Source organism: Scatophagus argus, chromosome 3 (assembly GCF_020382885.2).
Source record: "Scatophagus argus isolate fScaArg1 chromosome 3, fScaArg1.pri, whole genome shotgun sequence".
NCBI lineage: Eukaryota > Metazoa > Chordata > Actinopteri > Scatophagidae > Scatophagus > Scatophagus argus.
Genome location: NC_058495.1, coordinates 21138710 through 21151458, shown reverse-complemented (window position 1 = coordinate 21151458; position 12749 = coordinate 21138710). Strand labels below are relative to the sequence as shown.

General features: G+C 43.9%; 2 protein-coding genes across 4 annotated transcripts in view; both read right to left on the bottom strand.

The window, feature by feature from the left end:
• Nucleotides 1-111: 111 nt before the first annotated feature.
• sla2a (Src like adaptor 2a) lies at nt 112-3602 on the bottom strand. Its single transcript, XM_046384664.1, has 8 exons — nt 3325-3602; nt 2642-2753; nt 2449-2548; nt 2279-2365; nt 1821-1924; nt 1347-1499; nt 1124-1253; nt 112-676 (listed from the first exon to the last, which is right to left on the bottom strand). Exons 2-8 carry the CDS (start codon nt 2712-2714, stop codon nt 553-555), a joined length of 771 nt encoding a protein of 256 aa, XP_046240620.1. The 5' UTR covers nt 2715-2753; nt 3325-3602; the 3' UTR covers nt 112-552.
• Nucleotides 3603-5100: 1498 nt separating this feature from the next.
• ndrg3a (ndrg family member 3a) overlaps nt 5101-12749 on the bottom strand; it is a 37017-nt gene continuing 29368 nt past the window's right edge. For 2 of the 3 annotated variants that reach the window (XM_046384661.1, XM_046384663.1), the window contains 10 exons: nt 10525-10611; nt 9441-9497; nt 8901-9004; nt 8594-8659; nt 8453-8504; nt 8315-8362; nt 8179-8214; nt 8048-8099; nt 6792-6830; nt 5101-6254 (listed from right to left, as the gene is read on the bottom strand). In XM_046384661.1, coding sequence (XP_046240617.1) covers nt 6082-6254; nt 6792-6830; nt 8048-8099; nt 8179-8214; nt 8315-8362; nt 8453-8504; nt 8594-8659; nt 8901-9004; nt 9441-9497; nt 10525-10611 — 714 coding nt within the window. In that variant the 3' untranslated portion in view covers nt 5101-6081. The remainder of the gene's footprint in view (nt 6255-6791; nt 6831-8047; nt 8100-8178; nt 8215-8314; nt 8363-8452; nt 8505-8593; nt 8660-8900; nt 9005-9440; nt 9498-10524; nt 10612-12749) is intronic. The other variant, XM_046384662.1, reaches the window with a different exon arrangement.

Sequence of the window (12749 nt, the reverse complement as noted above, 5' to 3'; positions counted from 1 at the left end):
CAGAGACGCACACTCGCTTCGTTGATAAATACGGAACATTTAACATTTAACAGTATATTGTATATTATGATAACCAAACATTATTATAGCAAGAAAACACAGACCCGACTCTTTTGTGTTTTAGATGGCTATGTGTTCATTTTTCACATAGTAAATATGTTTTATTGGATTCCAATAAAATAAGCATTTCAGCAATCATAGAACACTTTAATTCACATATTGCATCCAGACAGCACATACATATGAGTTTATAAATTAAGAGAAACATTCAATTTCAATTTGAAAAACAAATGTATGCCTTACATTTAATTATCACCTCCTCTCTGAGCCTGGACATACACAAACAAAAAACCAGTCCTCCCACTGACATACAGTATGTCACAACTCTAAACCTTGTAGTGTCTCAGTCTTCCTGCGACCCCAGGGCTGTGGCTTGACCGTGCAGACGACCTCTTCCACTGGCCCGCCCAAACTGCAGATGAGGCAGGACAGTCCTCTGAATGCACTCTATGTGTCTGACTTCATCCTTTCACAATGGTCCACTGTCTGTCCTCAAGTGTCCCAGGTGTGGTCGCTGCCCTCTGTCATTTGGAGGTAGGAGGTGATGGCCTCCCTCAGCCCCTCACTCACCAGAGATTGGTCCAACTCTGTTCTCTTCCTCCTGAAGATCACTGATCTGCAGGACACAATTTCAAAGAGCAATTTCAAAGACTAGACCAAAAAAAAATTCTGTAATCTTACTTTTGCCACATGTCTCAAACATGGATTCAGTGTCTAATGCTGTTATAACTAGTGTGTAGGCGTGAACATGAGTTTCCCTCTGTCAGATAATCATAATCAGCTGTAGGCTGCCCATTCAAATCAAGAAGATACCCAGTGCAACCACAGTCTTATGCTGGCATATGCGTTGGTACCCTCTTCTGACTCAGTTTCCTCAGAGTTGAATCAACATATTTTGTGTCACCAATAACTGAAAATAATAGGGCTTCACAAAAACAGAATTTATAAGTTGCTTTCCTAACAGGATGCCACCAGGGGCTCATGCTCTACTTTACAACAAACAATAGAGTGACATCTTGTGGCAGTCATTAGTAGAAGCAAGGCTGGAGAGAGTCTGCCACACCTGCTTATGTCCTTCCAGTTGATGGTAGGCCTCCTGACAGTTGTGGGTGTAGGTCTGGCTTCTGTAGCGTTGTCGAGACCCTGGATGAAGCAAGGCCGTGTCAGCCGACAGCACAATCCATCTGCAGACTCTGGGAAAGGACGCGACAATGAAGTATCGCTCTGTTAAAGTTGACTCTTCGATGTTTGGGCAAGAGAACAGCATTACAATCGGCAGTACACACCTGAGTAGTGTTCCACCAGGTGATGCAGGGAGGGGAAGGTGAGTCTTGGAGATATGTAGAACCAGCCATTTGGGAGGCAAGAGATGCGGTAGTGCTTTACACTGTCCAGGCATGAAGGGTTGGTCCTCTTCAGGATAGACAGCGAGTAACAATCTGTACATCAAAATAACACACAGTTTCAGCGGCTTAACTACACAGATCTGCGGTCTTCAGTTTTCAAGTCATTTGTTCCAGCACTGATTCATATTCTTCATCCTTCCTAAACCATATTTCAGGTTGTTTTTGATGCAAGGCAAGACACCCCTGTGATCGGACTCATTAGAATATACTCTCTTAAAACGGTGGAAACTGCATTAGAAACCATGAATAATAATATTTTTGCTCATTTTACTTATTTACTGATGCTACAGTGCTGGGATTGGATTTTATAATGCAATTTACAAAGAAAAACAAGAGGAAAAGCATCCCTCTAACCTCTGATTGTCTCTGACTCTCGGATCAAGAAGGTTCCATGCTGGTTATAAGGTTGCATGAGCAGCTCTATTGCTTTGTACCTGCTGATGCCCATGAACAGCCACCTGAATGGAGAGAAGACAAAGTAAGAGACAATGACACAAGACAGTGTTGACATTTTGGGCCGCAGAAGTTTGGAAAATTCACTGGAACTGTATGAGAGCGTACTCCCCACTGGAGGAGGAGTGAAACTGCAGAGGTTGATGTCGGGTCACTGGAGAGAAGTGAATTGTTGTTCCTAACCTTTGTCTCCACTGAGCTAAAGGTCACCTACACAGAGACTCCTCCTACCCGACAGGGAACTCCCCACCTTTCATTTAACTTCTGTACAAGTCCTCTGCCTTCTCTCTCTCTCTCTCTCTCTTTCACACACACACACACACACTCAGTGATGAGACAGACATCTTCTTGTGACTTACCTGTTTGTCACCTTGGCGGTGTAGCTGGTGGGAATATAGCTCTCACAACCTGTGACTGTGGATCTCACCGTCATAAAATCGCCATCGCTGTTGGAGAAAATAAGCACTCATGACTAATTGTATCTGTCTGAGTGAAAACAAGGTGAAACATTAGGAGATGCATGACATACTCTGATAGGATGGTGAGTAGTTCCCCAATGCACATGGCCAATCCTGTGTGCCCAAAGGACGGGTAGTTATAGAGGGATATGACCATACTGTCCTGGTGGGCTGCAGAGACGAAGAGGGAGGTGAATATAATAAACCATGTTACATTTTTCTCATTTATATTTGGTGCATTGATGACCCTGGGATATAACCTACGTGGTGTTACAGGTTCAGCTGCATTTTCTAGGATTGTCAGGTTGGATTGAAATCTGATGGGGCAGTTCCCCATGTTCTTTGGCTTCTTGTTGATTTGAAAAAGTTCTTGTGGCTGAAAAACAGAAAAAAAAGAGTGAGAGGGGAGATCATAATTAAAAAGTTGTGCGTCTTAAATGGCCTTTAATAACGTTCATTCACATTCATGATTTGATTATCTCGCCAGTCATCACATCATGACTGCCCCCAGTGAAACAGCTTAGAGGCACACTACTGTGCAACCTGGCAATAAAGTCTAGATGACGCAGGAAGCCGCTTCACCGCAACAAGAGGCACTGATATCCTGTGTTAAATTTCCATGCAACATGTTTGCGAGGAATTAACTCTTCTTTGCACTTGAGTGACAGATTAAAATAATGACTGATAAGATTTTATTCTTATGATGCATACTATTGTTCTTGACAGCAGTAAAATACTTTAATATTAATTTAAAAAAAACCCAAACACTTTAACCAATGATGGATTCAATTGCACGATGATACTAAGTGAAAATGAATCATATTTCATGTAATCCAAGTGGTCAGGCTGTAAGGTTACAAATATTCTGGAGGTAAATGTCAGCTCATTGCACAATAAAGAAAGAAAGAAAGAGAGAGAGAAAACATCAGAGTGGCTGACATACTCACCTCCTTCAAGTTCTGTATTAAAAATATTCCCTTGAAATTATATTCTGTACGATAGTGAGTCAGTTCCTTCTCAGGCCGACTGGTAAACTCCAAATCTTTGAGATGAAAAATGCCGGTTGTACTTGTCAGACCTCTGCTTCCCACTCAGGCCTGCTGATCGTTCAGAATGACTGTGTTCCCTCGTCTACTCTGTTCCCATGAAGACTGCTGTGTTTTCGCAGCTGTTTATAGAGGGGGCTGACCTAAGAGACGAGGCGTCCTGCATGTATGTCACGCTGCTGCAGCATCCTGTGACGCTCAAGACCTTGACATCCTGACTCAGAAAGGCTTCTGTTGGTCTCTCTGATGCAGAATGTTTTCACGAGTGCAGTTAGCAGCGCGCCACTTGTTTATGGAATGAACTGTATGTATACGTAAGCAGCATTTACATGCACATGTACCTTGTGGTGTCCTGTGGTGGGCTGAAGCAGTGACATAATTTCACACAGACAGTTTGTCCAATTTAAGCTTACGCTGGCTAAGACTACTTTTTATTCGTGATGTCTGGTGTATGGAAAAGATCGACTGCAATGTTCTTATTAAATTCAGTTACTGGCGGTCGTGTTAAAGTGATGCCACGGACGATAATGTCAGATACGAGTCAAACCTCTGCAGAAGCATGACAAAGGTTCCTCTGCCGGCCTACTCCTGCCCTGTTTTAGCAGCAGTTATGAGTTCATCTGTCATGCTGACACTGCAGAGTCAATGAAACAGAGTGGCAGTGGAGCAACATGACTGGCCATAAGAGCATTTTGTGCATCTAAATCATTTGTGTGTGAAAAGGGCAAATGAAATTAACAATCATTAATCATTCATTTCCAACTGTGCAGCCTTATGCTGAATGATTTGCTGCTGAGAGAGAGGCCCGTGCTCGCATGAAACTAAAAATGTTTTGGATCTCTCTTTGTTCCAGGCTTTCATCAGATATACTGTGAACTTCTCTAGAAGCAAAAGAGCAACTCAACTGCGGATGGAAACAATAAGAGTCTTTACCAGTCTGATCTGTGTTGATATCACTCAGAACTGCATGTTAGCCAGAAATGAAAATATGATTCACTACTTAAAAAGGATATCTTTCTTAAATGCTTTTTCTTTAATTGGTTCACGTAGATATGTTGCCTGACTGCATATAAAGGGTTTCATGGGAGAATATTTTGTTCAGATTGGAGGATTTTCATCTTAAAACTGTTTATATTTTAGGGCACAACCTTGCAATCCAGTGGAGCACCACAAACTCATTTGCTACAGTAATGAGTCAGTCATCTGCATAGGATTGTTGCACGTCATTGCATTATATTGCACAGGTGCTGTTTTCTCCAGAACTTGATTTCTGTTCAGTTGAGTTTTCTTCCACAATGGAGAACCAGCATGATAAGAGAAGCCTCAGTCAGCAGGAAGAACATCAGATTAATATTCAGCACGTTATTATCAATGCATCTTGTACTTTTTTTTTTTAAGTCTATTATCTCTTTACCTCATTTGATCTTTTTTTTTTTGGTGTACTAAATATAGACTGCATCATCTGTCATAACAGAAGTTATCACTCAGTGAGGAAATAAGAACAAGTGTGGTTGGAAACTAACTCACCACAGTCACCTCACTTTTCCACTAACAGAAGAGAAAAAGCACAAGCACTCAGTGGCCTGAGATACTGAGTATTTGACTTTCTCTTTTTCATGTGTTCTCAGTATGTAGAGTTATTGGCGATGTGTTCATATTCAAACACCGGACAATCTGTCATGTTGTAGCTTTATTCAGTTGTAATATAAATGAGTTCAATCAGCAGATGGTGAGAAGCACCACCGGGCCCCTCAGTGTGGGGACTCATACTTTTCACATCAGAACACACTTATTAAAGGTTGTTAAAACACCACTGAGTAATCTAGTCAAGTGAATAAAAACATCAACATAAATCATGAAGAAAAGGAGATGAGTTCAGTTAAAAAAAAAATCTCGAATGAATGAAAGAAGCAACAGAATTGACGTGCTTTCTTTAACACTCAACATTTTCCCCACAAAGTTCAAAAGCGGCTCCCTCCACAGCTTTCATTTAGTATTAGTGACGTTGTGCTGCAGTCTGCAACGGCACCTCCATGCATCATCCACATCACTTCACCTTTATTTCTGCAGCTATGGTAGGTAGAGTGATCCCTCTGTACACTTTGTGACTAACTCGGTGTCGCACTGCAGCGAGTTTGAGAATAAAACACAGAGACACAGTGACTCACAATCAGTGCAGCCCACACGTTGGGGGTTCACACCAGAAGAGAAGAGTTAAAATAGTAAAAGTAATGTACCGTACAATGACAAAAATGTACAAGTTATAATGACGACAGGAACGATTTTTTTTACAGTTTGTGTGAAGACATTTAAAACAAAGACAATGTGGAAAAAAAAATAAATACAAGAGGGTGAGGTGGGACAGTCAAATCAATTGTATGGTTTGACTGTTTGAATATACAATGCATTCAAATGCAGTTATGGTCTGTGGTAGGAATGTGACTTTGACAGTGTATTCAGTATAATATGCATCTGTTAATATATTCATTACATCCTCTTTTTCTAATCACATAGTTCATTACAGAGCCTCCTGGCATGGAGTTACTAAGGGGCAGGAAGAGAGAGAGAGAGAGGGAGAGAGAGAGAGAGAGAAAGAGAAAGAGAGATGGGAGGGGGCACATAAGTTACTATGAGAGACTGCAGGGGGTGAGTTGGGGTTTAGCAGGAGACCTCCATGGTCTGTGGTCCAGCCTGGCTGTCCAGGGCCCCGGTGGCGCTGCCCTCCAGCAGGCTGTTGAGGTTGTTGCGGCTGCGACTGCTGTCCATGGAGGTGATGCTGGAAGACGAGGTGGTGCGCGAGCGAGCCAGACGAGTCATTCCTGCTGACGGCACTGAAAAAGAGAGACGAGCATTAATATTCCACTCATGGCACGCAGAGACTCAGTGCAGTGTGGAAACATTTAGATGCCCAGATGTAACAACAACAAAAGTGCTTACCATGCAAACAATTCTCAAATATGGTGACTAATCTAATAAAAGAAATGTGTAACAGAAAAAAGAAAAGTATTGCAAGAGCGTCCACTGTTGAAAACAAAACACACGAAAGCAGCAGAATAAAGCAATTATGATCCAACAGAACTGGCTGGAAGCAACACCAGCAGGTCATGCAACAAAAACAAGATGATGAGGACAGAATCCATGCGAACAGAACAAACTCCAACAGGGAAATGAGTGTGTGTCAAAGTATGCAGAATAATCTTGCTGAGTGTAATAGTGGCTGGATGCACCACACCGAGCTGCTGAATGCCAATATGAAACAGAGCTCAGAGGAGAATTTCTGCATACACTGACATTTATCCACTGTGGAGTGTAAAGAGGCCATTGGGTTCAAAGCCTCCCAGTCTGGCAGCTGCTCAAGAACCCGGTACCTGATTCGTTGCTCAGGTGACTGAGAAGAACATAGGGAACTGGAAGCAATGATTAAAAAGAAGGAAACAAAGAGAGAGAGAAAGTTTGAAAAAGTCGCTCTCATGTTGCTTCATCCCATCACATTTCTGATTCGACCTGAGGGCCCATCGTAGCTTGGTGGTCGTAGAGGACACTTAGCTGTTTGCTGTCAACAGGTAAGAAATAACAGCATTTATGCAAACTAAAGTCTTTATTTCCTGTACTTTTTTGGCAGTTTCCTGAGTGAATTTCACACTGTGGCAATGTGTTAATGAGGGAAAAGCAGCTTTCTGAAACACGCTGAGGTGTTGAGATTTCTTTTCCACACTTTCACTGTGTGAAATCACTCTTTTTAATCTGTTCTAATCCTGCAGTGGCATTTACACAACAGGGAGACTTGGTGGCCTTTAAAGCAACACTGAGGCACCAACACACAAGCTAAAACCTGAGGGAGCCTCCCACGGTGAGGAGTTTGGGAACAGGAGCAAAAGAGAATTAGCAATACAGAAAAACACTCAGAGAAGCATCATCTGTAGGGCCAGAGCAAAGTCTGGTTGGTGCACTGCAGGTCAGTGTGGTTTGACTGAAATTGTTTTTCTGTTCAATGAGTGACTGTGAAAACCTGTTTAAATGTGCACTTGGAGCATCTCAAGAAAGAAACAGCATCACTAAAGTGCTGGATAGAAAACAAAAGCACACCACGGGAATAAACAAAAACAGAGAAAAACAGAAGGTATCTTTTCAAGTTCACTCCAAAGAAGTCCTGTTCAGCGTATCTTGAGTAACACTGTCATTTCAGTCATGCTAGAAGCACTAACACCTCACCTACTGAGGGTTGTGGGAGCCACACACTGCAAAGAGCACAGAGGAAATGGCATTAGCCTCCACCGAGCCGCTCAGGCTGTCTCTCAGTGACCAGGCTGACAACAAAAACAGCATCTTTTCACTTACTGCTGGCTGCAGTCCAAACCCCATCAGCCAGCAGGGGTGTTAAGCAACAAGCTCATAGCAGACTGCAGCGAAAACAGTCCCCAACTTTTCACTGCGCTCACGTCAACAGGAAATTCAGCAAAGAACACCTTTACCACCTTTACCACAAACACGTCAGCCCAAAAAGAAAACAAGTCTTGGACAATCGTAGTAAATTCTGCTAGTTTGAACCAGAATTGTTTTTAAACATTGATGTTTTTACTCACTCAGCACAAGCAGCAAAAGACATGAGAGCATTTTTACTTACTGTAGCCCATTCCCTGAACAAAGTACTTGAACGCCTCTGCAAGTTTCCCTGGCTGTGAACACATAAATGATGAAAGTCAGAAGATAATTTAGACAATAAAAATTAAACTGTTAGATGACACAAAGACCCACCTGCACAACTTGGGGCAAGCCTCCACAATCAGCCATCTGAGTGAAAATCATCAGTCTCATTAATCAATTCTTTGCACAGTGAAAAGACCAGATATCTTATTCATGCATACAACATATGTATTACAAAAAGCTTCACCTTTAGCAGTGTGGTCTTGGTTGGATTTAACCTGGAATTGCACTCCACCTGAAACATCAATGAAAGGTTAACACTGAGCTCAACTGAATACGCTTCACAAAGCTTCTTAGGTTGCTGAGATGATGGAGTGTAACTCACCACAGCCTCCACAGCTGGTGATGTGTCGCCAACCACCAGCAATGCGGGGCACCTGGAGGGTAAAGAAAAGACCCGTAAATACTTTCAAAAACGTGCACTCAGACAGATGTTTATTTGAGTCTTCTTAGAGTCAAAACCTACGTTAGTGTGTTGACCGTGTGCTCATTCAGACCTACAATTGGCCTCTCGATCTCCAGATCCCGACGGCTGGTGCAGAGAGACAAATCGTGATGGGTTAGTGGAGCTGGATGAAATATAAGCTGACTTTGTGACATCCTAATTACCTGATTTAATACCATTTTGTTCTGTTTTGCTGTGTCTTCCTATGTATTTAGATCTGATACTGGTTTTTACTTCAGCCGTAGCAGTAAGTAGATGTGATCAAGAACACAGCAATTGAGGAAAATAAAATGCCCATATGAGTGTATACAAATGTACGGCATCATACTATTGGTAGGAGCCACAAAAGAGGGCCAGGTTGTCCTGGTTGATGTCTTGGGCAATGTGGAGGCGGTAGGTCTGGATCAGCTCCTGGTTCTCTGTCAGCTCATCCTGGTAAACAGAGAAGAGTAATAAAAAATAAATAACCATAATAGGGAAGCTTTTATTGGGCCAAAAATAGTTCAAATGAAATAAGAAGTAGACTCGGGATGAAGTACATGTAAGCAGCATGTACTGAATGTGCAGGGGGGCTGTTTAAATTTGTATTAGTTACCCAGACAAGCTGTGAGATTTGAGATTTTACAGTTAAACTGAGTCTGTCATCTACATGTCACAATCTACCAGTCTATGTGTACAAAAAAGCAGAAATAGAATTAGTAAATGTCTGCTACATCAGGTCAAGGTATCAAGGGAAATAGAGAAAAGCCTCCTGAGCTTCAGTTATTGCTTGATATTGTCAACAGAAAAGGTCAAAAACCCAAATAAAATAAAATAAAAAAAAATCACAGGGTGAGTGATTGAGTGGTGTACTACATGGGAAACTCACAGTGCTGAAGTGGTGAGCCATGACGATATCCACCAAATTACTGGTCCATCCAGACAGCTGCACATGAGAGGTGGAGACAGATCCACTTAAGACTGGGAATTTACTTACAAACCTTGTGGCTGTGGCTGCATAGCTACATGCAGTGAATGTATGACAGATTTAAAGTTTGATTTTAACATTTATAAAAGAAGCAAATACACGGAGAAGCCATGTTTAAAGTTGAAATTGTGAAGGATGTGGCATCCTGGTGAGCTACAGTAGTAGTCAGGACGCGTACCAGGCTTTGATTCAATCATACCCATCGTTCTTGATCCCTGTCTCCATCACTACTGCTACTATCTTATAATCTTTAATCCATTTTGTTAGGTTGAACCAAATGATAGCAACAGATGAAGTGTGGTGATTTAACTCTATATGGGACAAATGCTGAATAAATTTCCCCGTTTCAGTGACCGTGTGCAACACGAGCACAGTTAAGACTATTCTCCCCAAACAATCTTGTTCAGTACACACAAGTCATCTCGAAGTGTTCAGTACACACAAGTCACAGTATGAAATTACAGCAGTATGCTCTGTGAACCATCCTGGAGAATTTCAAGCTGATTATTCCACTCAAAATGAAACAAATCCAAACTGAATGAACATGTGCTGTTCTGTTAGTCCAGTAAAATCTGAAGTGAGCTTTCTGCCTGCAGGTATTATCAAATTAAAACAGAATGAAAGCCCCTGCTGGTGCCATTAAGTACAACACTTCAAGCCAGAAAATAAATCTCATGTTTACCTTATTTGAGTCACGGTGAAACAAGTATATCATGACTAGTAATAATAGTAAGTAGTAATCATGCATCTTTTAGAATTGACTAGAATAAAATGCCAGGAACAAGTGATATAAAACCATGATGTTAAAATAGTAATTGGGGCAGACAGCTTAAAGGAGAGCGGCTGAAAATGCATTCATTAATAACAACCTAACAAAAACGCTAGAAACTGAACTGAAATGACTGGTAAATTATTGAAGTAAATGCTCTGCGTGGCAGAAAGTGCACAGGACTTTCTAAACTCACGAGGCAGCTGTAATACTGACCTTTGAAGCTGCCCAATCGATCCAGCCTTCAGCACATGGGTCGACGTTGATCAGAACCAGCCCCTCCACCAGGGTGGGGTTGTTCAGCTGGAAAGTGAAAGGACACACGTCAGTGCCAACTTAAAAGTGTGACTTTACGACCAATGTCGTCCTAAACGGGTGTTATCTTGCACTGCGTGCTGTAGTGTGCTTACACTTCTCAGTTTTCACTCTTGTACAAGTCGTGGATCCACCGATGCAGTAAACCAAAAAAATTGTGTCCTGCATCATCACACTGAATGAATGAATGAAGTCTGCAGTTTTTTTGCCTAAGAATTTGTGTGTTTCCTCAACAGTGCAGGATCAGAGCACTGAAGTGTTCTCTAACGTGATCAAAAGTGAAGCATGTCTGTTTGTTTCAATGAAGACATGAAACAATGAAGATGGAATCATGAGCTTCTAAATTAAGAGGTGCGGTGGGGAATTGCCTGAAGACAGAAAGAGGATGTCTGGGGAAATCTAAGATCTATCTCACCCAATACTGAAGGAATACTGCAGCTACTACTTCCAACACGATGCAAATGCAGTGCAGCAACAGCTGCTATAAATCTATCAAGGATAAACACGTTCTGTTGCCAGACGCTTAAAGCAAATGCATTTCAGAATCAATTTTCTTCATTAATTCTAAACAAGGCCAGTTCTCTTTCATAATATTTCGCTCGATGTCTCACTATGGGATGCACGCCTCGCTGCAGACCTCAGAAGCATCAATCTCATTACGCCAATCCTGATTGGCTGGTGAAACGTGTCCGTCCGCCCCAGGTAGTACCATCTACCTTAAATAGTTCATGCGGACGGCAACACGTTATTCAAACACCTCTTCTCACTCGGAGCATATCTCGTGTCCTGGGCTAGCTAGCTTAACTGTCCACAGACGGATCTTATTTAGCCTCTGTCGCCGGGCGCTACCTAGCTTTGGACATTTTATTTGCTTCGGCGGTCACACCAGATCGCTCTTCTGTGCTTTTCTCGCCCCACCACGGTCTGGTTAGCACTGTCCTGGACGCCCCACCACGGCTGTTCAAGTTTCCGAGCGCTAGCACACCAGCTATTCCCTCGGTTTTTTCTTCAGAGTAGCACACCAGCTACCCACCTCTACTCCCTGCCTGCACACCAGCTCGTGAGGAATGGAGGCTAGAACCCCTCACACCAGAGGACACGGAGACTCTGAGGCCCGTCCCTGTCGCTGTGGGAATAAGATATCGAGCAGGGACCCACACCAGGTCTGCTCGAGCTGCCTAGGGCTGGAACATGCCCGGCTGGCTATCGACGTCCCCGGCTCGTGTCAACACTGTGCGGTGTTCACGACTAAGAGTCTCCGCAGACGGCTAGCCCGCCAGGCTAGCTTGTCTGGACATGACCCCTATCTCCCTTCCGACGGCGCCGCCGTCGAGGGCGGAAAGGAGAGGGAGGTCGCGGCGGCGGCTTCTGAGGCTAGCGTCAGCTGGGGCTCCCAGCTCGACCTAGCGGACCCCCCGCAGGAGGAAGACGTCCTGTTGTTGGACTATGGGGACGATGAAGATGGCGACTCAGTGCCCCTCATATCAGAGGATGAAGACGAGGACGACATCTTCATGACTCCGGTTCGGGCTGCAAAGCCCGCGACTTCCGTCGCCTCTCGGGATAGAGATGAGAGCAGCACACCAGCTTCTCCCCTCCCCAGCTCGGACATGCTCGACGTGTGCAAACGCGCTGCTGCCCGGCTGTCCATCCCCTGGCCTGCTGTCGTAGCTGAGACCTCCAGATCCCGCTACGAAGGGAAGAAATTGCCCTTGGCCAAGAGCGCGACAAAGCAACTTGTCCCCGTCTTCCCAGAACTGCTGGATGAGGTCGCGTGCTCATGGAGAGACCGCCCTTACAGCAGTAGGAGCCCGATCCCCGGGGCCTCGTCCCTCGACTGTGAGGCGATGGAGAGCCTGGGTCTGCTCCGCATGCCTCCGATGGAGCCACTCGTCGCAGCGCACCTTCACCCTCAGCTGTCGGCGTTGTCCTCCAGGAGTCCCAGCCTGCCGTCCAAGTCCGACCGTTTTCAGTCAGCCCTGACTGAAAAGGCGTACAAGGCGGTAGCGGTTTCAACCAGAGCGCTCAATGTCCTCTCCCTGCTCACGGCTTATCAGGCTGAGTTATGCGAGGATTTTGGGCAAACTCAGGACCCAGCTGCGTGGGAGGAGATCCCGGTCATCACT